The sequence below is a fragment of the Urocitellus parryii genome, chromosome 5, assembly GCF_045843805.1.
Source record: "Urocitellus parryii isolate mUroPar1 chromosome 5, mUroPar1.hap1, whole genome shotgun sequence".
Lineage (NCBI taxonomy): Eukaryota > Metazoa > Chordata > Mammalia > Rodentia > Sciuridae > Urocitellus > Urocitellus parryii.
The window spans coordinates 87,486,479-87,513,562 of record NC_135535.1 but is presented as its reverse complement, the minus strand read 5'-3'; the positions used below and the strand labels follow the sequence as shown (position 1 = coordinate 87,513,562).

The following is a 27,084-nucleotide window of genomic DNA, read 5'->3' as shown; positions in this document are numbered from 1 at the left end:
AAAAGATAGTTGCGGGTTATATAATTTCTTGGGCTCAAATGAGTAATTCTGACCCTCAGTACCCAAAGAGTTATTATTAATGTTCTCTTGGGGAATATAGCAACTGGACTTTGGCTTATCAAGTCACTTGCATAATGGAAAATAGCATGTATATTGTTTGCATGTAGTACAAGACTAGGGTGGGAATCAACAAGGAGAGACAAGGAGAGACAAGAGATATCTAAAGACGTGCACAATTGGTTGATTGTGGTCATGTATAGAAGTGGTTAGTATAGAGTCATACCTTCTAAGCCACAACTATTTTGAATGGCAAAAAGCTACAAGGATTAATAGAGAAAGGACATGTTTGTGGTTAAAAAATATTAACCAAACTATGTCATATGTATTAGCCATATCAATTTAGACAAATCAATTAACCTCCCTGAGACCCAGAATCCTATTATGTAAAATGGGGTTTAAATATGTGATATATTCTTATGAGTTTGCAAACATTTAAGATAGGTATGGTTTTAATATTAGAAAAAAATAATTCAATGGGGAAATTTAAAAGACAAATATCATTCCTAACATAGAGGGATTAGAGGAATAGTTCAATTCAAATATTGAGTTCTCTATTATGGTAATGATTCTGTATAATCTATGGCTAGGATAAGAGAGAAATATGAATTACAAACAATAAATTTTGTAGCAACTTTCAAAATTGCTGAGTGTTTTTCCCTCTTGTCTATCATCTACTAAAATATATTTGATCATTTTATTTATATATTTTTTTCTGTTTATACTCAAGCATGATGAGTTCCAGTTCCATAATATAAATCTCATACATATGTGTAAAATGAACATATTTCCTATTCTATTACTTCAATATATACCCAAAACAAAACACCCCACAAAACCCCCAAACCTAAAAATTAACTGTTTGTAAAGGCTCAAATAGACAGCCTAAGTGCATATTTCACAGAAGAGTCAAAATAAAGGAAAGCACAAACTGTACCTGAGAGGAGGTAGATATCTCCTCAGTTACCTAATCCTAAATTAAACACGCATGTGTAGGTGGTTGTTCTATAACTCCCCGAAATTGGGATTCGTAAAAGTGATGAGATTTGCTCTCCACCAGGCACACATACACACACAGAGAGATGGGCTGTGGATCAGCTATCATAATGGACACCCCTGAAATAAAGCTCTCAAAGCTATAAAACTCATAAAAAGCACATGCATGAAATGACAGAAGAGAGTGTGACTGTCAAATGTTGACTCAGTAACAGTTAAACCCCTTCTGGCTGCACTTTTTTATGGTCTCTTACTATACTAATGACACAGGGAAGAAGAAAGAAACAAAAAAGGAATTTACCCTCCAAATATGTGAACCTCACAGGCCACCAAAGAGGATGAGAGATTATTTACAATGTCAGAACGATTAATCAGCTGGAGATTTTATTCATCACCCGAGTTAAACCTAAAGAAACAAGGTATATGACCACCCCTCAACCTCCCAAATTCATTCTTGCTTACTGATATCTCTATTTTTCCGAAAGTAACAATCCACCCACATAATCTTATAGCACAAGTGAGAGAAAAGGTTTTCTTTAATTTACGTATAAATTATATATAAATATATACACACAAACATTCACCCACAAAGAAAGAAACTCTTTCCTTCAACTTCAATAAAAATGCAAGTTAAGGAAATCTTGCTAATTTTACCCTGGTTAAATATGAATTTATCCACTAGAAAATCCATAGAAACTCTGGAATCTGGTATCCTTGAGGACTATTTTTCCAATCACTTTCTTTATCAGATGATCACAGGGATCTCTGAACTAAGGGGTTTAAAAGGTCCATTCATGTCTTCTCTCCAGTTATCCACAAAATTAGCCCTATAAAATTCTGATGTTGTTTTTCCTTATAAATCCAGAGATTCCCCTCCTGAATTAAACCCATAATTTTGTCCTACAATCTAATTTTCTTTTATGAAATTTAGCAGCCAGCTTCATGAGAAGTTTCTTGAAGTATAGTTTACTATAGCAAAACTTCTTAGGAGCATAGTTTCACCAGCAATCTGATCAAAGTGAAATATATGGACAGATCATGTTTTCTTAGGAAGTAGTATGAAGTTGAAGATATACGGGATAGTTTAGACAGAAACACAGTTTTAACAAATTCAACAGTCTTAGTATAAATAAATAATTTTGTAAGAAGTAATATAACCTGTGGATAAAATTTATGAATCCTATTAGTCATTTTTCTTGAAAATGTAAAACTTTTAACAGCAAATTGAGTATATCCAAATGGGAAAAGTAGATTCACTGATGAATGATAAAATTACGAATTATCCTTCTCTTGATACATTCAGCATTTGCATTTTTTCTTCACTAATATACCTTGCCACCTTTCCCCTATACATTTCTATTACTTTCCCCATCTGTTCCATGGACAAATTCCTTCCTTGCTCCTCAGTAATATAGAAAATTCACACCTAGGCAAACTATGATATTTTATTTGTTGATTGATTTTCTTTCTTTTCTTATTTATCATTTTTGAGGAGTTGATTATAAAGGGGAAGAATCATTCAAAAGTTGATGCCAAATAACTAATTTCACTTTTCATGAAGAGAGAAATTTAAGCAACAATGACATGAGCATTTAACATATATTCCAGAAAAGACAGAAATAACTGCTACAAAGATTTCTTGAAGCACTTTGATAGAGAATGTGATAACAAGAAGCTAGAATGGATCCGCTCAGGAAAATATTACAATGTCCTTGTCTTCTTCTTTTCTTTTTTTTTTTCTGTAGGAAATGGAACGCAGACCATTGAGCAACCAAGCTAAATGACAAAAATTGTTTGGACTTGACTCACATTTGGATTATTCTATCAATATCCTTGTTGTCATGATGGGAAAATTATAAAGGACCCTGAAAAAGTGTTTTAGAATGGGAAGAGAAGATCAACAATAGCTGTCTTAAATGTCTTAAGAACCTCTGAGTTTAAGAAGAACTAAGACCTGTTATTTGTGAAATAAAAACAGAATTTGACCATATGTAATTCAAAGGTTATGAATTATCAGGTAGGAGATAATGAGTCAGGGGCTGGGTTTGTGGCTCAGTGGTAGAGCACTTGCCTCCAACATGTGAGGTACTGGGATCGATCCTCAGAAGCACATAAAAATAAATAAATAAAGATATTGTGTCCATCTACAACTAAAAAAAAAAAAAAAGATAATGAATCACCAAAGGAAATGTAATCCCACAGAGCTGTCTATCCACTGAATACGCTGCCTCAGGAAGTAAGAAATTTCATCTCCCTGGAGGTTTTCAAGTATTGGCCCTATGACTACCTGCCTGGCATATCAGACATACTGAAGAGGCAATTCAACATCAGATGACAGGTCAGATGGAAGGCCCTTTTAATTTTCTTTCAAACCTACAATTCCATGATTTTTGTATGTCCTATTTGACTGAACTCCATACAACAGACTTGAAATATTTGGGACAAATGTATAAAACTGCATATTTTCTCTATAAATGACAATTCCCTCAAAAGTTGTTAATTAATAAGCTTCAATACTTCAAGCCACTTCATTGATAGTTGAGTTTCATAATCATTTTCTTAAATTCAAAGAAGATATTTCAAATTATGAAAAACAAAACAAATGATGGTTATTCAGATATATTTTGGGAGGAGACTGTCCCCAAACAATTAGACTTACAGATTCAGGTACTTTGTAAAAGGCACAGTTATGTCCAAATTCAACAAGACTAATTTAGTCCTTGAAAAAGGAACCACTGGCATGCAGAGGAAGAAGTCATTATGGCCTGGGTGTGGAGTGTTCAGAAAAGCCACCAAAAGGAATGTGTGGAAACAAATAACTCACAAAGCAGGCACACATGAATAGTGTCATGGCAAAACACAGGGCGGGCCCTCTTGCTTATTTGTCATTGCAGTGCTTATGGTGTGTACATGTGGGGAGGGCAGGCAGAGCAAAGAAAATGAAGACTTGGGATTTCGAGTGTTTGTATATGTGGTCAGGATTCAACCAACGCCTACAAAAACCTTTGCTGTTCTTTCTCACTAGGGTAGACACACATACTTTGTACACTGAGTCAAATCGGAAGAATTAATGTGAGAAAAATAGGAGGCCAACGAAGAAAAGTAATAGAATTCCTAACGGACACAGGATGTCCAATAGGTGGGGGGACTGCATAAATGTAAACAGAAAACCAGAATGTTGCCTGATAATTGTTCCATAAACAATGGGTAATGTGGTTACTGAGCCTCAGAAATATATAGGATTTTTCTCTTTAATTTTTCCTTTGCAGGGAATAAAAGCTATAAAATTGTCAGCATTCTTACAAATGTAGCCTTGGTAGCCAGTACTTACTTCATTTAAATAAATCGAACGGGACTATTTTAAAGAGTCATGACTTGGTTCAGAGCTGCTAGGTCTGACAAATAGAAACAGGCACAACAGGGTTATGGTTCACTTTTCAATTATCCCTGGTAGTTTTAGGTGAAGAGAGAGAAAAAAGATAGACCAGAATAGATATTTAAAATCTCATTTTAATGAACAACTAAAACACCATTCCATGTTTTATCAGAACTGCTAGGAGAAGCGGAGGAAAGAAGATTGGGTATATTTCTCTATGCTTTCCCTGTTCATTCCTTATTGAAGGGTGAGGGAGTCAAACTAGGAAAAAATTAGGGAAAAAATATACAAATTTTGGAGAGGTTGATGGCTTAAATGAAACTTTTGTGATAGTCTCAGAAATGTGCTAAAGAATACACATGCCTAACTCTGGTCACAAGCTCATCAAATAGGCACTGGGTTACTTTCTTCATGTTCTCCTCCATGATCCTTTAGAAAACAGTCTGGACTTGGAGCCAGAGGACCTAGATAAAAAATCTGATCTACCATTTGAATTCCTCTAATGTCAAATTTCAGGATTTTTTTTCTAAGAAAAAAGTAACACAAAGACTATACTCTGATACTTACATTAGGAAATTGAAATATGATGTAAAAGCCCAACAAATCTTAAATTACAAAATAAATATTAATAGTCTTTATTGCTGCTATGACTCATAGGCATAAAAAATGTCTTTCTCAATTATAAAAGAGGAGAAAGGAGTGCTGGGAATGGTTAAATATTATTAGAAATTATTATTGCTAGTAATAATTTGGTAATTATTCCTTTGAAATAAATGCTAAATTTAGAATATTTAAATATTTAAATGTGACTTTTAGTTCATATTGTAAATAGCTTGGAAAAACATGATACTAGAGGATATGATACATCTACCAAATATAAAGGGATAATTGAGAACAATTCTATGTCAGAGCAGAGTCTTACTATGCAATTTTTGTAAAGAAGCAATTTGATCTTGAGGAATAGAAATGGATCAATGGAAAGAGGAAGGAAAACAAATTCTGATAGGCTACATTCATAAAAATAATTCTTCTGGTCCAATAACAAAAATGAGTCTTACAGAAACTTCAGAAAATCTAGAAATGTGGCAACAGAGATGTCAATGTACAGCCCCATAACCTTGACATAACTATTGTTCACATTTTATTGAATATTCTTTTAGTCTTTTACCTATGCACTGTGGAAATATACTTCTAAAATAGCTAGACTATGCTTTACTTAGTGTTTTCCTTTCTTTAAGGAAACACTATTGTTAGGAGATACCCATATCCTTAGATGAAGAGACACTTTCACTCATCAGAGAGGCCTGTGGGTGTCTCTGGAAGCCCACTTTGGCATGCCCTATGAGTCTCATTTTATTGGACCATCCTGCACTAACCCCTCTACCAGAATGATGTAAAGAACACAAGACTCTCTGTTTGAAAACATGCACAGCTTTTCTAGGCTTGAAAATTAAACCATAAAAAGTTTACTGAAAAAAAAAAAACCTTTAAAAAGCTCCTTAAAAACTCACACCATAATTGCTCCCCACCAAGCGTGGGCACTTGCTAGCTGCAAGTAGTGGCACTGTGACAAATGTAGCAAAACTGAAAGCGGGCTATACTAAGAGAAAGAAAAAGTCTTCCACTGGCCATCTGTGAAAATAAGGCATGTGGCCATTAAATGCAGAGGCTGTAAATATACACAAACTCCATGAAGCAAATGGCAAAAAAGGACTAAACTTCAAGCTCAAACAAATCAAAATGTTTAATGCATAGTTACCACTGCTGGACGAAAACAGCTCTGATCTTTGCAGTCTGCAAACTCGGCATGTATTTCAATTAAATACCCCCAAAAAGGAAAGAAAGAAAAAGAAAGAAATGAAAAGACATAGAAGAAAACAGTCTGGAACAAAAGGCTATAGACGGACTATGCTCAATTTCGAGAAACAAACAGCCCCTTTAACTTGCACCAGCCTGTCGAGAATGTCGATTGGAATTATTGAAAGACTGACATATAGAGTGATGGATGGGTGATGACATAATACCTATTTGCCTTTTTGTCATGGTTTTTGAAAACTGGCTGCTCTGTGCTGATAATATTCACCAAGGGGTTTCCTCTTCCCCTCCATCCCATAAGAAGTGTTCCCTAGCTAAGATACTCAGAATTAAGAAGGTTTCATGAATGAAAAACAAAAGGAAAGAAAACCAAAGGATCAAATGCCAACTTGCATATAAAGAGCTGGTCTAGATTTTCTAATAATTGGTTGCTAGAAAGCAGTCCCATTTTATACATTTTTAGGATAGAGAGATTCTAATAATAAAAAGACAAATATTCAACTTAAGATTCTGTGTATCTTTAAAGTCACCAAATAAAGAATTACATGCAAATATAGATATTAAGAATATATACTCACTTTTATACAAATAAATTTTTCAATTAAAATTGAAATATTCTAATTTGTTCCTAGGCAAATCCTAGCCAGAGGATTTAAAAGATTGGGAACTTTTTAAAAGACACACATGCCCTATAATATCTCCTGCTTTTCCACAGGGTTGCAATGATCTATCTTATTTATCGCTTCCAAAAGTATTTCCCTACCATGCCTGCCTCCTTTGTGAGGCTCTTCTGATCACTGAAATACGGAATTCAAATATGACTTATTTGATTCATTTTAACCAGAGGTGATGTTTACAAAAGCCATCTAGAAATCATTAATTGAAGCCTTCTCCACTGAATGGAGAGGCATGAGTTCCTTCATACTCACTTTTTCAAAGCAAAGCTTATAATTCTCAGTTCCTCGCAGGCCTTCTTATCTAAGGGAAGGAGCATGTGTTAGATAACGCTGAACTAGATGCACTGTGTCAGTTTCCGAAGAGTTAACACCACTGGCCCCATCCATCAGATGGCCAGTGAAGCATCCAGAAAGAATGATGGATGTAAAATTATTACAGGGCTGCCATCCGATACACTTACTGCCATTTGTAACTAATGCTGGGAACGACACACTTTTTTTCATTATTAAACATCCACATTAAGTCAACATTGGTCACTGTCATTTCATGTTTGGCACTCTGTTAAAGGGAAAGAAAAGGGCTGACAATGGCTGAAAAGAGAGGTTGTAACAGAAGAGATTCCAAGCACCACAGTCATAAAATTTACCTTTGTTTATGAATCAGCCTAAATAATCTGTGAAAGGATTTCTTGTGAATATGACTGACAAGTAGCCCAAACGAGAAACTGCTATCACTACTGAGTAAATTATTATTTAAAATATACATGTTTTTCACCAAATTTGCACTTTATCCTATAGAAATTTACAAAGAATTTTCCTTAAACCTGAAAAGAAAGACATTCTCCTAGCAATTATTTTCAATTTTAGATGAATTCATAACATGTGTGCTTGCTTATATTCCAGGTACACTGTAGGCAATTAATGTTTGGTGAATAAATTTTCTACCTTATGAAATATATGCATACATTTGCATGCTTATTTGTGTGAGTGACATCTGTTTAAAATAAGAAAGCAAGCCATCTTAACATGTATAGAGCATGTGTGTGAACACACATTCGTATATTTAAAATGTCATCAAGCAATGTTTTCCTATGCATATGCTTGTAAGTCATTTAATTCTTTGTGAACTGCCACATGGTATAATGCTCTGGACACATAAAGGTGGAAGAGCAAAAGGTAGCTAGACAGCAGTGATTAGAAAACAAACAAAATAACCCAGTTTCTTGAAGGCTGAGATTTGATATCATTTTTATAATGCAGTTGTGTCTATTGTCTTTTCCTATCCAAATGTCATTCTGGTCCTTCTTCCCTACCTTTTATCTCAAGATATTCCCTTGACCTCAGGGAAGATAATTTATTTAATTCATTTACATAAAATAATCTGCCATCAATTTAGGTCTTTTTTTTTTTCTCTTTTTGGACAGGAATTTCCTTAAAAAATGTGCACATATTCAGTTCTAGCCAATGAGATGTTGGTGGAAACCTGTAATCTAGAGGTAATAAAACATTCCCATGTGAATCAAGGCTGAATTTAGCAAAGAGAAAACTCCTTTATTCCAAGTCAGCCTGCCCTCAGGTGGGTGAGATAGCTGTATGGTCAGCAACAATTTTGTGACTCAGAAAAACCAATAAAGTCACAGAGATTTCAACCCTGATATTATTGAGTTGGATGGACTAAGGCCACCAACCTCCAACTCCTGAACTTTGTTATGTGATAACAATTAAGCACTATTTAAGCTATCGTATTTAGACTGCCTGATGCAATCTAAAAGAGATATTTCTAACAGATAGGGCTGCAAAGGCACAGTCTTTCCATAAGGCTACACTTGCAATGAGGGAAATCAGCTGGGAAACTTCTGGTCTATTCCACATTTCAGTTGCATATGCTGGGTCCTCATTGCTTTAACTAACACTGCCTGGTAGGTTCAGAGCACCAAAACTGAGGTTAGATGATTGTCTATTAGGTATAGATCCCTTCAAACACAAGGTCTGGAACCTGCTACACAGTTGGCCCTACAGTCAAAATTATGTCGTTTGTGTGTTAATGAAGTAAAGTGAGTATTTTTTAACAAAACAAATATGTGAGAGTCTTCTTTTATTCCTTCCTACCTGAGAAACTTACTTTTTCATCCACAACACTGGGATTAGTGTTACAGTGTTATCTGTAACCGAGCTGTGATGAAAGATAACATTATTTGAATACACAATCAGTCTATAATTAACCAGCAATGACAATTATAAATAACACTATGTCCCAGAGTTTCCAAGAAACCTGACACACACAGTTCTTGGGTTTGTTGAAACACTTCCAAGAAAAGTAAAGAAGTGAAAAATCTTTTAGAAGTCTTCAATTAAAATGTGTTTCAGTAAAAATGACTTTCATGATGTTTTGGTTCATATCACTGGAAAAACATTTGTCCCTATCTTCACACCTCTAATTGTTTTCACTGTCCAATTACAGCTTTTCAGAATTAAGACCTTTGAGTTGGGACAACCATGCTGGCTTTTTGAGATGTGAGGAAGAATTAATGTGTACAAGGTTTGTGCACCCCGGAAAACAGATTTCCACTATAGGATTTTAATTATCTGGATCTCAGGTCATGCTATTGTGCATGTTTTAGACTAATCTAAAGTACCAGGATGGACTTCTTTTCTCTCCTTTTTTCCTTTATCTAGCTCCTCTTTCTTTCTACTTTGTCTCCCTCACTCTTTATCTTTCACATACTTTACAGGTTTAGAAAGTTATGAGTATTATTTTAGATAGAAAAATATCAATATCCTTTTTGGGGGGATTCAAATGATATGAGAACATAATAGTACAAAATATTAAAATAATTTATCATATATTCTGTTTGTCTTTCCTCAAGAACTATGAAGCAAAATTTCAAACCAATTACTGCATTTGCACTGGGTCTGGATAAAGCTGAATGATTATAAAAATCTAAAAGAAGGTAGGTATTAGGAGAATAACAGCACAATATGCATAGCAATGTTTCTTTCTGTGGGAGAATATGTATCACTTTTGTCATCACACATATATAACTGATTATGCTAAGAAACGAGTGCTCTTTATTCAGTCCTGACAGGCTCACTCACATAAACATGTAAAACAGTCAAAATAATAATTTGATTTAAACTGTAAGCTGTATAAAAATGGAGACCATATTTTCTGGTTCAAAAACTACACCTCCAGGGTTGCACAGACATACCTAGTTGAACAGGAAGGAGGAACCACAAACCATGGTAAGACCTGCTTCAAAGAGTAGCTATGATCTTAATTCATTCTCAGATGCTAGAGTCACAGGAGGGATTGAGCTAATTCAGCTCTTTCGGTGGAGAAGTTGTACTTATATGAGGGTCTGTCAGACTATTACAATAGTTGAACTGCTTCATTTGCAAAATTTTAGTTTTTCTCTTAAAAACCAATAAAAACATGAGTTTGGGATTTAATTCAACTACATGTAAAGTACGTGCTAAAGAGACTTAGGAATACAATCTTCTCAAGAATACAGACATCTTAATTGGCCAATAGGTATTGGCAGGTATGACTTCAAAATAGATTTGTTTGTTGAAGTAGTTTTAACTCCACAAAAAGAGAAAGGAATATTGAAGCTGTAGCTTTCAACAAAGGCAACTCTCACTCTTGCAACCCAAATTAGAGGTGCTAATCAAGGAAATAAAATAAAGTATGTTTGTGGAGGTGGACAAGAAGTGGAAAAAGGTCCCCTTACAATGGCCAAGTATGGAATAAAGTAAATGCAGATGGTTCCACTCCTGTTACTTAATCAAAAGGCCGCACAGAGTCACTGGAGCCAGCATAAAGTCATGCGTTAGAACAACAGCTGATCTGTATTAGAGAAGATTAACTCACAGTGCCATGGTGGAGGGCCCAGGATTATTTTATGTACTTCCATTGCCTTACAAGCCGTCAGCACAATTATTGCCCTCCGATGTGAATGACTGATCTGTAACCACAGCTAAACAGCATGCTGCTTAGGGGCCTAGGAGCTTCATGAAGATGAATTTCCATACCATCAAAGTGCTTTTAATGGGCTCCCTGATCCAACCACAAGGCCTGTTTTGCAAGTATATAGAACTCAGGATGAAGGCTTCCTGTCCAAAAGGATTTGGTCGGTTGTCACTTGACAATTCCCAGCCAGCACAGGGGAGGAGAGGGGGGAGATAGGTAGAGTTGTCTCTGCTTTGGAGGATTAAAAAAAAAAAAAGGGTACAGATGCTTGCTGAATGCAACCAACTGCTGTATCCACAGCTGAATTCAATGCGCTTAACAAATAACGGCAATTTAGCTATGCTTGCGAGGAATAGCTTGAGTCACTTTGCATTAGCATCTGGCTGAGTGTTAAACTCATTTCTACATGGGGAGCACAGAAAAGGAATTTCTGTTCAAGCATCCTTTCAAGAATGTTTAAATATTTGAATATAAATTCCTTTATGCTTGCTATCATTCCTTCTTAGAGCTGTCACTTTGCTTTTCCCTTTCTCTTCTGGTGCTTAGCTAGAAAAATTTTGGGTCCTCCTCACTGCACCGATGTCACACTTCTTATAAGGCTGAAAGGGATGTCTCCTGACCCATGCTTTGCTCTCCCCTCTGGAAACAGAGCAGAATTGAAATCGTATTCCTATCCTGAATTTTACCCATGTAAGAACTCAAGAAAAAAGGAGCTGTGACCCTCCATGTCACCTGCACTATGCAGATTGCTCGCTGCCTACCGATAGTGCATTTACTTCCATATAAAAGCTGGGAAACCAGCTACCTATCCAAATTAGCAATCTACTCATTCTGAACAATGTTGTTTGGCTCATACACTTCCCATGATGATGAACTTCCAAGTTATTGCTAAGTAGCCGATCATTTTCCCCCTTATCTACTACAGGGGATTCAGTAACATTTTAAGATCTCCATTCAAAACATCAAATATTACCAAAGAGGTACCCCATTCTAATTCTTCTATAATTGCCTACATTTCTTTCTGTGTAAAATACAATTTATGGGGCTGGGGTTTGTGGCTCAGGGGTAGACCACTCGCCTAGCACGTGCAAGATTCTCAGCGCCACATAAAAATAAATAAATAAAATAAAGATATTGTATCCAACTACAAGAAAAAAAAAATACAATGTATGCTTAAACAAAACAGGTTAAAATCATCACAGCTCAGACAAATTCAGAAGTTTCACTAACTTGAAGTGTAACAAATAATGTCAAAAATTTTTAAAGCACATTTTGTTTCATGATACAAATGTTCCAGTTGTGCAGTTGCCCAACCCTTGACAGTGCTTTGCACTGGAAACATTATGACAAGCTCAGGATCTACATACTTAGAATATGAGCACGGGTATCATCCAAGCTTATGCTGATTAAAGAAGATTCAGCATTTTCAAATCCAGCTCATCCTCAAATACAAGTTAAGCATCTCTGTAAAGCAAAACTTTCACTCAGGCTCAGATATTTCAAATGCCACTTAATTTTAATACAAACTGGCGGTATAAAAGTGGATATCAATTGTCAATAAAGTTTGGAGATGGATAAAGAGAATTATAACTCTTCCCATTTCCAGATGGTTTAGATTAAGATGGGCCTGGGGACTTGTGCATTGATGGAGAGAAAACAGGCGGGAGAACCATCATGCTGAGGATGGTAGATTAAAGAAAAGCAAAAAAGAAACAATAGAAAAGAAAAACATCCAGGCACTTTAATGAAGTATTCCTGGAAAGTAAGCTATTTCGTGAACTGACCTTTTCTGTCCGGCAGTTATTGAGACCTAGACTATTCACAACAGCCACCTTCCCATCAAGCACCTGTTGTTCCCGCCGAAGTTGCTCCTTCATCTGCCGTGCTTCTTGGATGGCCTTGGTGACAGCATCATGGTCATTTAAATAACCTGGAAAGGAGACAGATCAAATGTGCAAATGCATGGGTAAGCTAACCTTAATTTAACCCACAGAAATCTCTTCTGTTTGGAGTAATGGTTAATATTTGACATATAATAATTTCTTTGTTGAATTTATCTAAAGCAAATGAATGAATAATAGATGACTGATTCACATAATCATACATGTTGCCAAACATCTGTAATCAATACATGTTTATATACATATGGTCATTTCCAAATATTTAGAAAGAAGTGTAAAATGTACTCTTAAGCAAATTTTAGTAATTATCTGAGCATTTGGTGGAATCAAAAATAGAACCTATGTATGATTTTTTTTCATGCAAGGAATATTTGAATGTTACCACAGGATATAGTTATTGATAATTACCACTATGATTATTGAGCCTCTCTTAGTATTAAAAAGGTCATTTTAGAGTTTTTGTATAGCTCTATTAGGTTTGTCATATATAGAGGGAATAAATCATTATTAACAGAAGAACATTTCCCCCCTAAGTCTATTTATGGTGAAATAAACTACAGGTGGCAGTGGTTTGCTATGGATGCAAACTTGCAATAGTTAAGAAGCTAAATTTCAAGCACAGAATGTAACTAAGCACCTGTAATTGATCAGAAATTGTGGCTATTGTTAACTGTAGTCACAATTCACTCTCTAAATAAGATGGTTAAATGTCTGCAGCTCCACAAGCCAGTCAGTGAAAAACAATACCAAATATTTCTTGTAAAGAATAATAGGGACAAGGTGCTAAACTAATTAAAATTTAACTTTAATTTTAACACTGGTCATCTATTTATTTGCTGCACATTAGTATGAGGTGCTGTATGATCTTAGAGTAGAATCCTAGTGGAAAACAATGGCTTTTGCAAATATTTAGAGTAAAGCTAATACCTCATCTTTCTCCCTATCTTTTAACTGGGGCATAAAATGGCATAAAATGAAATCTGTAATATGAAATTGCCCAGAAAAGGGACTTGTTTGTGACATGAGGCTAAATCTAACCAGATCCATTGGTGAATTGTGACAGATGGAGGGACTGTGAGACAGAAGGCAGGCACTAATCACACATAAAATGACCGGCTTGCCTCAACATGTTCCATGGATTCCAGCAAACTTTACACCCTAATCCATTTTTAGAACAAAAAACATCTGGGCCATAAATCCTCTAATCTGCCAAAACACGCTATTAAATCCCATGATTTGTTGAAAAACACTAAGATTAAAGAAAGGAAATATAAAATGGCTAACTGCCGTGTTAGGAAAGTGTTATTAATACTCTTTCTTTGTCTCAATTATGAATGTTCTGGTACTAAAGAGCCTTGTCTAATCATGTCAGATTACACATGCTCCTTGTATTGCTAGACTCTTCTATCTGATCTGTTGATTGCCAAAAAAATATAAAATATTTTCTTGCTGCTTAAACATTTCTATTGAAGAAACTGATGTCAAGATTAGTGCAGTGCTTCAATGTAGAGGGTTTCTAAATGATCCATGCCTTTCCCCCTACCACACAGACTACACCTGGTCTTCTTAGTATTCTTGACATCAAAAGATAAGTTCCACGGTGGGTGGTGGAACAGAAATCTTGAGAACTATTATATATTTTGCTTTACAAAGCTAGTAATTGGAATTTATTCAAAGAACAAAATACCTTTGCTCCTTAAAAATACAATATGATTTGAAAACAACTATTTAGACCTAGGACTGATCTTCAGAGTTAACATTACTCTAAAGGATGATTGTGTTTAACTTTATATCATCCCCTGATGTAGTTCTCCTGAACAGTCTCCTTCACCTATTATTCCTGACCTTGCTTGTTCTGTTCTTTTATTACTCTGGAAAGAAGTACAACTCTTAAACGACAGTGTTGGCCTGGGTACATTCATTTAGTAAGATCTTACAAGGATCAGCCTGATTTCTCTGTCCTCTAGCCCCTGTTTATGTTCAACCTGAGATAGTTCATTTCTGAAGTCTATTTAGTTTCCATGTAATCTATTTAGTTTCTTCAGAACACAAATATATTTGAGATGGTTTGGCACATGGTGTTGAATAAGATCATGAATTCTTTATGCTTTTTAGGGACTGCCAAGATAACACTGTGTAGGAAAATGGTTAAGATAGAGACAAGAGGAATGTAAATTATCCAAAGGTGGATAACGGAGACAAACCTATGTTCTTCATAGGCTATTTCCATTTTGAGGTGTAAATGGTGGTTACTTTAAAATAAACATTGCTCTTGAGTTTTAATTACAATATTAAATGAGAAATTTTCCTATCTTGAGTCATAAGGTCATTGATATACTAAAAAAGGTGCAATCTAGGTTCACCTGATGGTTCTTTATATTTTATTTTCATCAAAGTCACCAAATGCCCACTCCTGCTGACTACCTCTTTTCAACAAATGACTTTGTTTCAGATTCTGGAAAGCCCAGTAAGCCAAAACACTTACCTTCCTGTCCACACCCAACTCCTACCATTTGCTGGCTTCAAATCCCTGTATATGCTCCCTTTCCCCCTCCTGTTTCAATGAAAATGGTGTCTTTACTTTCAGTGAAGGAAAATCCTCTGAGTAATTTTCTAGGTTTCTATTTCTCTTCATTGATAGTTCTGTTTCTCATTATATCATACATCTGATCTCCTCTACTATTGCTACCTCCTCAACTTGTAAATACTGAAGTTTCTCTCTTCTAAAACAAAATTCCTATAAGTTTGTTTTGCCCTCTCTTTCCAACTATGTTTCTATTTGCATTCTAGATCAAGCTTCTCAAAGATTGTTTATCTTATACTCTCTCATTCTTTCTTTACTCTGCAGTTCCCACTACATTCACATTCCTGATTCCTGAGGTCTTTCCATTGCCAAATCCAAGGGCACTTTCCACTCCTTGCAGACTGACAGCATTGGCCATCCCGCCATTATAGGAACTCCTTTTCTTGTTTCTCATCATACCTCTGTTCCCTTTCCTTCCTGCTTCCTTCATCTTCATAGTCTTGCCTGGGATCCTTTCTTCTCCTGCTTGTCAAATTTTGGTCCAAGTTTTTAATCATCAAAGTATATGTTTTAAAGTTGGGAAAGCCTGAATTAAAATCCTAGTTTTACTACTTACTAATATAACCTGCACAAATTATTGTCTCAGTTGTCTCACTGATTACATGGGGATAATACTCAATAGATAAGACAAATGCTGTCAAAATTAACTGAGTTAATATATCTTCTTAATGTAATAAATGGGCCATGAAAGTTAGTCATTAACCATCACTTTTTTTTTTTAACAAAGTGGCCTATTGAAATATGTAGATTTGGGAACTGGATTCAGATGGATCTGGATTTCCACTTTTTGGAAAGTGTGATATTTGACAAATTATAACACTTAATTTCCATTTCCCTCAACTGTAAAATGAACATAAAGTTAATAGAAGAATGAAATGAAGTAATACATGAGGGAGGATAACTGAGTTGGTATCTGAGTTGGTATCATACTGTTAGGTCCTTTCATTTCTCTTTCATTTTTCCTATATGCTTTCTCACAGTACTTTTATTACATGTCTTTGAACATTACAACAAAATCTGTAATGGTATGTTATTTCTTGGTAGGTATAGAGGTTCAATGAAATGGAAGTCAAGTCCATCAGAGTTCAAAGAGATCCAAAATGGTCATTTGATACATTTTATTCTGCCTTCATTATAAATTTAGGTAGCGATTGCACCTAGAGGCAGGATCAGAAAGGAAGCTACTACGAGTGAAAGAAAGGTTTGGTGAGTCTCCACAGCAGAAAGGAAATGATAAGGCAAGGGTCAATGTGACTTCTAATTAATATTTTAAATAAGATTTGGAAAATGCTGGCTAGGGGTAATTAATGTAAGAAACTTGTGAGATTCTATAACTTTTTAAAATTTACCACAATTGATGTTTTATCCCTTGGTGTTTCTTTTTAATCATTCAAAAATGTTCACGTTTTTCTTTTTTTTGTGCTCTTTAAGACCGCTTGTATATTATCAGGGGCAAAAAAGAAAGGACAGACAAATTTTAGAGAAGAAAAAAAGTGGGGTAGGGAGGGAGAGCATGGGAGGAAGATTACCTCTAGATAGGGAAGAGGTGTGGGAGAGAAAGGGAGGGGGAAGGGGAATAGCATGGATGGTGGAAGGAGATCCTCATCATTATACAAAATATATAAAGATGTGAATTTGGTGTCAACATACCTTATATACAAACAGAGCTATGATAAATTGTGGTATAAAGGTGTATTAAGAATTGTAATGCAAAAAAAAGAGAGTTCATGTATAATGGCATAATTTGGAGTGAACATACTTTATATACAGAGTTACGAAAAATTGTGTGGTGAATGGATAATTATAAATGTAATGCATTCCATTGTTGTCATTTATGTAAGAAATAAATAAATAAATAAATAAATAAATAAAATGAACGGTAAAAAAAAAATTCTAAAGGGAAAGAATTAATAATGAATGCTAGACCAGGGGGAAAGAAAAGAAACAGAATATTCTATAAATGTCTTGAATTGTGTTCACCAGAAAGATATATCTAAAGCTTTGGTCCCCCGTAACTTGGAAAACACTCATTTTTGGAAATTGGGTCATTGAAGATTCAAGTCAGTTAAGGATCTTGAGGTGATCTCCCCCTGAGATTAGGGTAAAAGTCCTAAAGCCAATGAATGTTATTCTTTGAAGAAAAGTAGACTAAGATTTGACACAGAGAGACAGGGGAATATGTCAATATGGAAGCAAGTACTGGAGTTATGCATCTAAAAGCCAGAGAATGCCATGAACTGCCAGCAGCCACCAAGAACCAGGTGAAAGGCATGAAAGAGGTTCTTCTTGAGAGCCTCCAGAAGAAACTAACTGTGCTGACACCTTGACTTCAGATTTCTAGTCTCCAGAATACCAAGGCAGTGAATTTCTCTTATAAGCTACCTAGTTTATAGTCATTTGTTGTGACAGTCCTAGAAAGTCAACATGGCACCCTCAGTCTTAAACATGTTCCTAAAAATTATTGGGTGATTGAAAATACTGTAAATTAAGTATGGACTTCCTCAAGCCCTGGTTTCCAGGTACAATTATCTGTCTACTAACTTCTCTAGTTGGATGTCCCAGGAGCAACTGAAATGCGGCATTTGTAGTGTTGCATTCACCATCTTCCTACTGCCTTCATTCTGCTCCTTCTATATTTTATAGCCCTTTCCACTTTTCCATCCAGCCACTTGTGAGACATCTAATATGTCTTCTTTACCTTATCCAGACAAAAGGCAAGCAAGTTCTCACACTTATACCACCTTTCTAGCTTTCAACTTTATCCTTCACTCCCATGGTCCCTGCTTTCCTTAAAGCCTCTTTATTTCTCACTTTGGCTAATGCATTCATCCTCTACTTGGTTTCCCTCTTTACACTCACTTTCTTTGAATTCATATCCTACTCTGCTTCTACATAAAATATTACAAAAATGAAAATTTGGATGTCAAAATCTTCGCTTAAAAACCCATCTCTCTCAGTACCCTATTGTTTAAAAGTAGCACTTCATAAAATGATGATCTATCATGGTCTATAAAAAAGAATTCCATATTTAAATAAGTGTAGGAAATATCAAATTAACTGGATAAATTTTCAAAAATTTTAAATTGCATAATTGAAAATTTCATAAATTTTCAAAATCTTTACTATGACAATATGTATTATGAATGTTCATGACAAGACAATGGTATGTAGGTGTTCCCTAATTCCTTGGAACTTTTGAAACACTTTAATGTTCCCCCAAAACATCATTCTGGACTAGCTTTAAACACTCGAGCATAGAGGTCTGCACGTCTCTTGATGCTGTCTACACTGCTTATCCTTCCCTCCTGACAGTCTCCATGAGTCCAGTGTTATTGCCACCCAGGAAATATTCCTTGTTCCAAACCCAGACCTTCCTCTTCCTATCACCCAAAGCTCCTCTTTTGTTAAATTTCTCCCTCTTTCTCATGTGTTTATTAATTCATTGTAATGTTACCACTTCCCAGTGGACTTTTTGGACATACCTGCCACATGCTCCTTGGCAAGTTTGGTACGGCCCATTTATCTGCTCTTTTTGAAACCTCGTCAATACTTTTTGTCACAGTGTCTTCCATTTTTCTAAGATTGTCACATCAGTCTATGAATTACTTAGGGAACTTTTTCAATCTTTTATTCCTTTGCTACATAACAGAGTCTTTTGAAGGAATAAGTACATATTTCTAAGTTGAAAGTATCTGTCATTACAATTCCCCTTCATTGGTTATTCTGTCTTCTTATCAGTGAAAAACTGTGCCATATAGCATGGATTATTAAAGCTTATTGGTTTAACTGATGACATCAAGGCAATACCAGTTCTTATTTACTGCATATTTATTTTACATTAAACTTTTTTAAAGTAAATGTAAGAGCAGAATGTGCATCAAGTGATTTTCAATGATAACTTTCTTTCTCTTTCATTCTTTCTTTCTTTCTTTGTCAATTATCATCAAATTTATGGTTTCCTTATATGTAACCACTTCTTAGTCTGTGAAAACTCACCAGAATGAGATAATCAATATTAAAGCAATTTGTAAACCACAAAGTGTTATGCAAATGTAATTGCCAGATGCAGTTGAATGATACTCCTAATGTCATGATAATCCAATAGTTTTTATGAATCACAGTCACCTATCCTGATATAAGATTTTCTCATTAAAATACTCATGTAAGTTTTTCTTATTAAAATGTAAACTAATAGAATTTCAAGGTAATATTCTTCTTTATGTCATCACCTTTAAAATTCGGAAAATGTAGGAATAACATGCTCAGCTAATGAAATTGAACATATTTCCTTTTGTTTTACGTGGTCAATATGTATGTATTGTATTAGCTCAAGTGAAGTTTTACTTTTCTTGTGTCTCTAAGGAATGAAGGGTGAGGGTAATACATTCCAATATGTTACAAGGTCTCCTGGGACACAGACTGCAGGCACCTAAAGCCTCAGTACAGGGATTTTACCTGCTTGCCCTTCAGAGTTTGCAAAATGTATGACACAGAGAAAGCATTTAATTCTGAGTAAGAAGAGCATCTAATGCAGTGATGCCACTAATCAGCAACAACTGGAAAGAAAGAATACCAACAAGGGACTGGCTACTCATAAGCCCCCAGCCTGCAACAGCAGCATATGTAGACCAGTCACTAGGTTGTTATTTGCAGCCTTAAAAGTAAAACAAAGGGGGTTGGGTGGAGCTCGTGGTACAGCACATGACTGGCATGTGTGAGGCCCTGAGTTCAATCTCCGGTTCCAAAACAAAACAACAGTAAAATGGATAATAAACAGAATCCTAAGACAATCTACGTTTTGAAAGGAAATCACTCTGAATGATTGATTGATTAGGCACTTAGCCTCTTTAGTTCTCTGTTCCTTATCTGTAGAATGATAACTTTGACCAGATGATATGGATATGTTCTCTATTTAATTAAGGGTCCATAATATTAGAATAGCTGTAGTTAAGAAAATAGAGGAAAAAAACTTTTAAAAAAATTAAAAGTGTTATACATATAAATGGCATAGGTGGAAAGGACTTATGAGGGAATGCAAACATCTGGTCAAAAGATTCTAAAATTATCCATCGTTCTTATAAACTGTTCATGCCTTTTAAGGATCCCCTTTCTTTGGAGCTGCCTATCATTTGCCTACCAATCGAAAGCATTCTTATAGAATGCACTGTAATACTGGTCACCAACCTCAAAAAGTCACTTTCTATATTTGTAGCTAATAGATATATAGCAAAGAGCCCCATGTCATTAATGATAACTTAAGTTATCTTTGGTCCACAGCTTTCCATGGTTTATTAATGGCATAACACATTAATTCTTCTTTCAGAAGTGACCTTTACAACACCATTAATCCTCACAGCTTTTATCCAACTACATTATTACTCATTATGGTTTCAGCTTTCAACATCTGCATTTGTTGAAAAGAGAAAGTAAATTGTAGTAGCCTCAAACCCTTGGAAAATTTGAGGGATGTGTGTGTGATGAAGGGGCTTTTCAAGAAGAAAATAAGAGATGTTTTAGAAGTGGAGAAAGTCATATGATAAATGTCATTAGATACATTTCTGCCTTCATAAAATACTTTGTCATACTTAATCCTTGAGAATGCTGAAGTAAAAAATCCACATACGATAAAAATGCATATACATTAGTTATTCTATTAGTTAAATATTTGAGTTCTAGTAACATTACAAAAATAGCTCATATATCAACACTGCGATATTTATGAGCCTTCATGTATATTATGCAAGTGAATCATTCTCGCCAAGTAAAATATTTTTTCTTTTATATACTCAGAACATAAAAGCAAATCTGATCTTTCTACCAACAGCTAAAGGATGCTGAGAAGAGCAACTAAGAGTTAGACCATAAAGGTGAAAATGCATGTGTGCCTTCCAAACTGCTTTCAAACTTCTCAAAAACTCAGTTTTCACTGCTTCTCTTCTCATTGCTGCTCTAATGTATCCAACAAAATTCCTCTAAACAAATAATCTTGAATTGTAGTTTGTGGGGATTAAAACATTTGCAATATATTCTGCAGTCTTTTCTCTATCTAGCTAACAATTTCTCTGAACCTTGACCATTTTTCTATTCATTTCTTTTACTTCCAGACCAAAAAAAAAAAAAAAAAAAGAAAGAAAGAAAGAAAGAAAGAAAGAAATATAGCTCTTCTTTCCAAGGCTAATTTTTCATTATCTCCTTGTGATATGTTCACTCTTGCATTCTTTCATAATTATCTATCTCTCCTGATTCTTCTTCTTTCTCCTTAGAAAGGAACTTATTCCTATTCTAAAATCTTTTTCTGCTCAGCCTTAGTATGTACTGTCAACTGCACTTTCTCATATTCTTCAAAGCTACACAATTAGAAGTTTGTTCAGACCACACAAGTAAAATTTCCTTGTCAGAGCCTACCAATCTGTGAACTCCAGAAAAATCCTAAGGCTTTTCTTCTTCATGATCTTTACCGTCCCTACAAAATGTGCCACACCATGAAATAACCCAATTTTGTTGAAACTTTTCATTTTCCTAGGCCAGCATAACGTTGCTCTATCTTCATTCATATTCTAAGACACTCATTAGTTTTCCATCTAAAAAATGTGGTGGTTTAAAAATATGATACTGTTTCCTTCAAAAGTAGGAGCCTAATTTCCTTTTCCTTAAGTTGGGCTGAACTTAGTAATTCTCTTATAATGAGAAGAATCAAGAAAACTTACTGTGTGCAACTTTGGAGATCAGGTCATAAAAGGTACTGCAATTTTCTCTTTGCGTGTTCTTTCTTGGATCATTCACTTGAGAAGATCACCCATCATGCTATGAGCAGCTCTAGCTATAGATTTATATGGCAAAGAACTCTGTTCTCCAGACAACAGCCACGAAAATGAGGCATCTTGAACAAGGATATCCATCGCCAGTAAAGTCCAAGGATGACTACAGCTCTGGACAACATCCTGACTGTAATTATTTGACACAGTCTAAGCTTGAATTAACTGACTCTTAGAAACTGTGAGATTGTAAATCATGTTTGTTTTAAGGCTTTGTTTTAGGTTTTTTAATGCAGCAATACATAACTAATACAGTAGGTAGCACCAATGATTCTCCATCGGCTTCTCTCTTACCAGACATACTGTTTTCCGGTGAACTTATTTTGTCTCCTGGCTTCAAGGAATGATTTCCATATATAAAATATTAGCACCCTATTGACATGTTAGTTTTATATTCACAGTTACCTCCTGAACATCAATACTTACATGGTCCTTTGATTCAAATTCCACATATATTAAATTATTATATCTCTTACCCCCAAATTTTATCCCATTTTGGTCTTCTCTTTCAGAGTTAATGGAGGCAACAACACTTATTATTACATGAAATCAAAATCCTTGAATCCTCTGTCTCCAACTGGAACCTCTTCAGATATATTTGATGGTTAATATTTTATGTCACTACCATCTCTTCAGTCTGTTTTCTCCTTTGCTTTATCATTGTCTATTTCTCTCTCAGGTAGCCTACTCTCATCTTACACTAAAACAATGGTTTCTTTGATTTCAGTATCTTTCTGTTGACAGTACTTTTCCTAAAGTTCTGATCACATCACTTCCTGTAGAAAAAGTCAACATATCTTAGCCAAGTATTAATCTGAGCCTTTCAGTTTTCAACTTCATCATTTTCTACCACTTACTCATTCTATCATCAAATTGGTGCATTTCTCAGAAGTATGCTGTATTCTTTTCTTAGCACCCAGAAAGCTTAGGAATATAGCTCCTCCTCAAAGGTCAGATTTAATTATGATAGCTTCAATTTGGTCTTTTTTTGATACTTCTCAATGAGAACCAACAGTCTCCTCTAATCACAGGATTGCCGCTCTAGAGTAGCACATACTATACCTGACTTGTACTATAGGAGAGACGACTCCTCCCCACCTAAACCATAAGGCTGGCTACTTGAGGGCTAGTCTATGCTAGGCTCCTCATAATGAAACAAAGCACTAAACATATCAACAAATTTGTGCCGGACTGAGTATTTACATTCTAATTTATAATGCCAAAATAAAGATCTTTGTATTTTTAGTCAGCTTAAAGAAGCATTCCTTAATGTTTATTTACTCTACTAAAATTACACTTATAGAGAAGTGAAGGCATCACTTTTAATAATAGTTTGGTGTGTTTAAGCAGAATTTTTAAACAGAATGGAATAGAATTAACTTCACATCCTAGTGGTTGATTGCTGATTCAGGTAGAATGTATTTCATCATTATATATACTTTCTATATAGTACAAAAAAATGAAAATAAATTTCAGTGAAAGAAAAAGCAAGTCACCTAACAACAAAATACTGGAACCACTGCTTACTCTGATTAGTCATTTAGGTCTCTTTTTAATAAACTTGTAGACATAAGTTACACACATAAATATAACCAGTACAATTTGATTGCAAGGGGACATTATAACTTGGACTTCAGTTAGAAATTACACTTTGTGTGTTTAAAGCAGACCTGTGTAATCCTTTAAAATGAAAGTCTCCTACTGAGCTCAAGCCATGCACAGAGTATGAGTGATATGCCATTAAAGATGATTTCAATCAATTGGTACAAACAGAAAATCAGCAAGAACAAAAGAAACAGAACTTACCTATTGTGCTAACTCTGGCTGAAGGACTAGCTAATGCTGCTGGGACAGAGGCTTTGAGGGGGCCTGCCCCACTGTTTATTCTCAGAGCTGGCATATGGGGAGAGGTGGGTGATGTGGGTGATTTGCCATCAGAGGTCTTGGGTTTGGCTGATAGGTTCAGTGGCTGTGCCACTTCATCCTGCAATGATCATTAGAACATGAGCTGTGGTAAGGAAAGGCTGATCAAAAATGTCTAGAAAAACACAGGTATACAGCCTGTCATTTCCCATCAAATTACTCTACCAATCAGTGATCTTAACATTCAAGCTGAACATTAAAGTGTTTGGTTAGCTGTCAACACAATGTCACTTTCAACTACATATTACAAAACCCCTGTTGTATAAGAGAAAGGACACATGACCTCGACTATGCACTGAAGGCACATAATTGATGTAACCTGTAAGAAATATTCTTAAAAAGTTATTCTTTATACTATTCACATTTATTGAGAGACATTACAGTTCTTATAAAAATTCTGATGTAGGTGGGTGATCTTTTTGGTTCTGTTTTATAAAACCTCCAAATAACAGGGTTTGAATCTCAAGCATCTTTCTATCCTGGTGCTTGGGCAGAGTACCTGGAACATCTGTGATGGATGGATGACTTAAGTGATTGTGCAACTCTCATTAGAACTGCTCTCCAAATTAAATACAAAATAGAAGAAAATTTTCTACCTTTCTTAGAAAATAGTCACTTCCCCTATGTTTCTCAGAAACACTTCTGGATTTTATTTAAAAAGGAAAATAACATAATAAACATTATCCAAATGTATACTACTTATTTACATGTGACACTGTTGTAAACATGTAACATACAGCATTTTTTTGAAACCCAGATTTGTTTTCTTGATGCCTTAGAGCATGCTACACGTGGCATGAAGAATAATATGATCTGTTCAGCATGGTTGGTGATTTCCAATTTTTCTATGCCTGAATAGTTAAAACTCTATTTAATGCCTTTCTATTTAGCCCTTATGTAATTTCATGTGTGAAATTTATGAATACAATATCACCAAAATTTCTATTGCAACATATGAGGATCAGATAATATTAGCATCATATCACTTTCCTATCATTATAGAAAGTTAATTTAGTCCTTCCTTTTCTGTGTTGTAAAATAGGAATAATGTGCCACTTACTTGTATATGATTGTTTACATTACATCCAAGTTTACATTGATATTACGGTAGGATAGAAATTTAGTTCCCTCTTAGCTACTATTTCTTGAGTTAAGAACATAAAAGTATTTACCAGGATAAATTTTTGAAAGTAGCATAATTTTTAATCAAATGGGTAATCAGGTGACATGGAGACATTTTTCATTAACATATACAGAAATCTTATGTATATATTTACCAAAAAATTGCAATAAATTATTTTACAAAAAATGGTAAAACGGAGCTAGATATGGTGGCACATGCTTATAATCCCAGTTATATAGGAGGCTGAGGCTGGAGAATCACAACTTCAAGTCTAGCCTCAGTATATTAATGAGACCTTCAGCTAATTAGCAAGACCCTGTATCAAAAGAAAATAAATAAATACAAGGTCTGAGTACATAGTTCAGTGGTAAAGCTTCCCTGGGTTCAATTTAGTATCAAAAAACAAAACAAAACAAGTCTGTGGTATAAAATGACATCCATTTCAAGTTTACATATTTAAGAAGTTTATTATTGGGCTTTTTTCTTTAATTCTATATTTAGGTACCCTTAGGAAATTCATAAACAGACTAGGAAAAACTGCACTTGAAACTCCTTTTTTTTGGTTCATTTTGTTTGTTTGTTTATTTAAGAGAAAAGAATAGTTATTTGAAAATTCATGAGATAATTCATATTGGCAATCTACTATCATGTGAAATACAAAAAGAATTACTGATCATTATACCAAATTATATTGATTTGAAGGATCTTGGTGAGAAGTAAAATAAGGGGTGGGTCCCAATAACCTGTGCTTTCATTAGCATTTCCAGGTACTTCTGAAGCACAATAACATGTGAGAGCCACTGGCTTATGTAGGGAGATGAAAAAGTTTTATTAGGCTTCAAAACCCTTTCAAAACCATCCTGAATATAAGAAAAATTACACTTAAAATATATAATAGTACCTCAATCTTTAAAATTGATTGGGACATCTATGCTAACAATAAAACCTAGAGACATTGATATGCATAATAAACCAAATGCTACTGAGATTCTGTGGATCAATCAGAATTAGAATCCAGATCTTTTCCCTGAATTAAGTTTTTAAACATCCTGACTGTCTCATAGGGACTTTATTGCCTAATTAGTATGCAACTGGAAATATTCCAGGCACTTTCCCCTACCACCAATTATACCTGTTTGCTACTCTCTGTGTGAACTAGGGGCTACTGGGACAGCCCTACAACATCTTTTTGACAGGACTAACAACTTCTGGAAAAGTTTTGAGGAATGCTTCAAGAAATTAAAGGGAGCTCCTTCACTTGACTATTGCAGTAAAATAAGAGAGGAAAGAATGTATTCTCAGTGTTGGAACTGGGGAGATTTGTGAGTAGAGGGGAAATAGAGTGTGAGTGTGTACACAGGGGGGTGATGATGTTGATGAAGATGATGGAGACGTGGAGGCTGAGGGGTGAAATGCCACATGTCTTAGCTTTAAGCACTAAGAACTATTGTATGTGCATGCTGAAAGATGAGTATTCAAAGCATTTATTAAAGCAAGAGACCCACAGGAATGCTTAATATTCTTCACTCAAGGCAGCACAGATGTCTGAAAGCCAAAAAGTGCAGGGCCCCAAGGACATAATAGAGGTTGACAGTTCCAAAGTTGATATAAATGTCATTCAAAATTGCCCTTTTATTCTTTCCCATTGTGTGACAGGGATAATGGTATATTTTAATAAGAATTCATATGCTTGATCCTTCTACTGGTAACTGTATAAACAATTTGGACTCATATGATATTATTTCACAATTTGAGTTTTCAATAATTTACTTTACTGCAGAGATACTATACCCAAATGCCTGTTATTCATGAAAAATAAAAAAAATAGTAGTTTTCTACTTTCTATT

The 27,084-nt window shown here is 35.0% G+C and overlaps 1 protein-coding gene across 3 annotated transcripts in view; it reads right to left on the bottom strand.

Annotated features, from left to right (window-relative positions):
* Sox5 (SRY-box transcription factor 5) overlaps positions 1-27,084 on the bottom strand; it is a 329,602-nt gene that overhangs the window by 15,374 nt on the left and 287,144 nt on the right. For 2 of the 3 annotated variants that reach the window (XM_077798717.1, XM_026392329.2), the window contains exons 9-10: positions 23,998-24,175; positions 12,676-12,821 (exon numbers count right to left, since the gene is read on the bottom strand). The exons of the other annotated variant lie outside the window; for it this stretch is intronic. In XM_077798717.1, the coding sequence (XP_077654843.1) occupies positions 12,676-12,821; positions 23,998-24,175 (324 nt within the window). The remainder of the gene's footprint in view (positions 1-12,675; positions 12,822-23,997; positions 24,176-27,084) is intronic. 3 annotated transcript variants of the gene reach the window in all.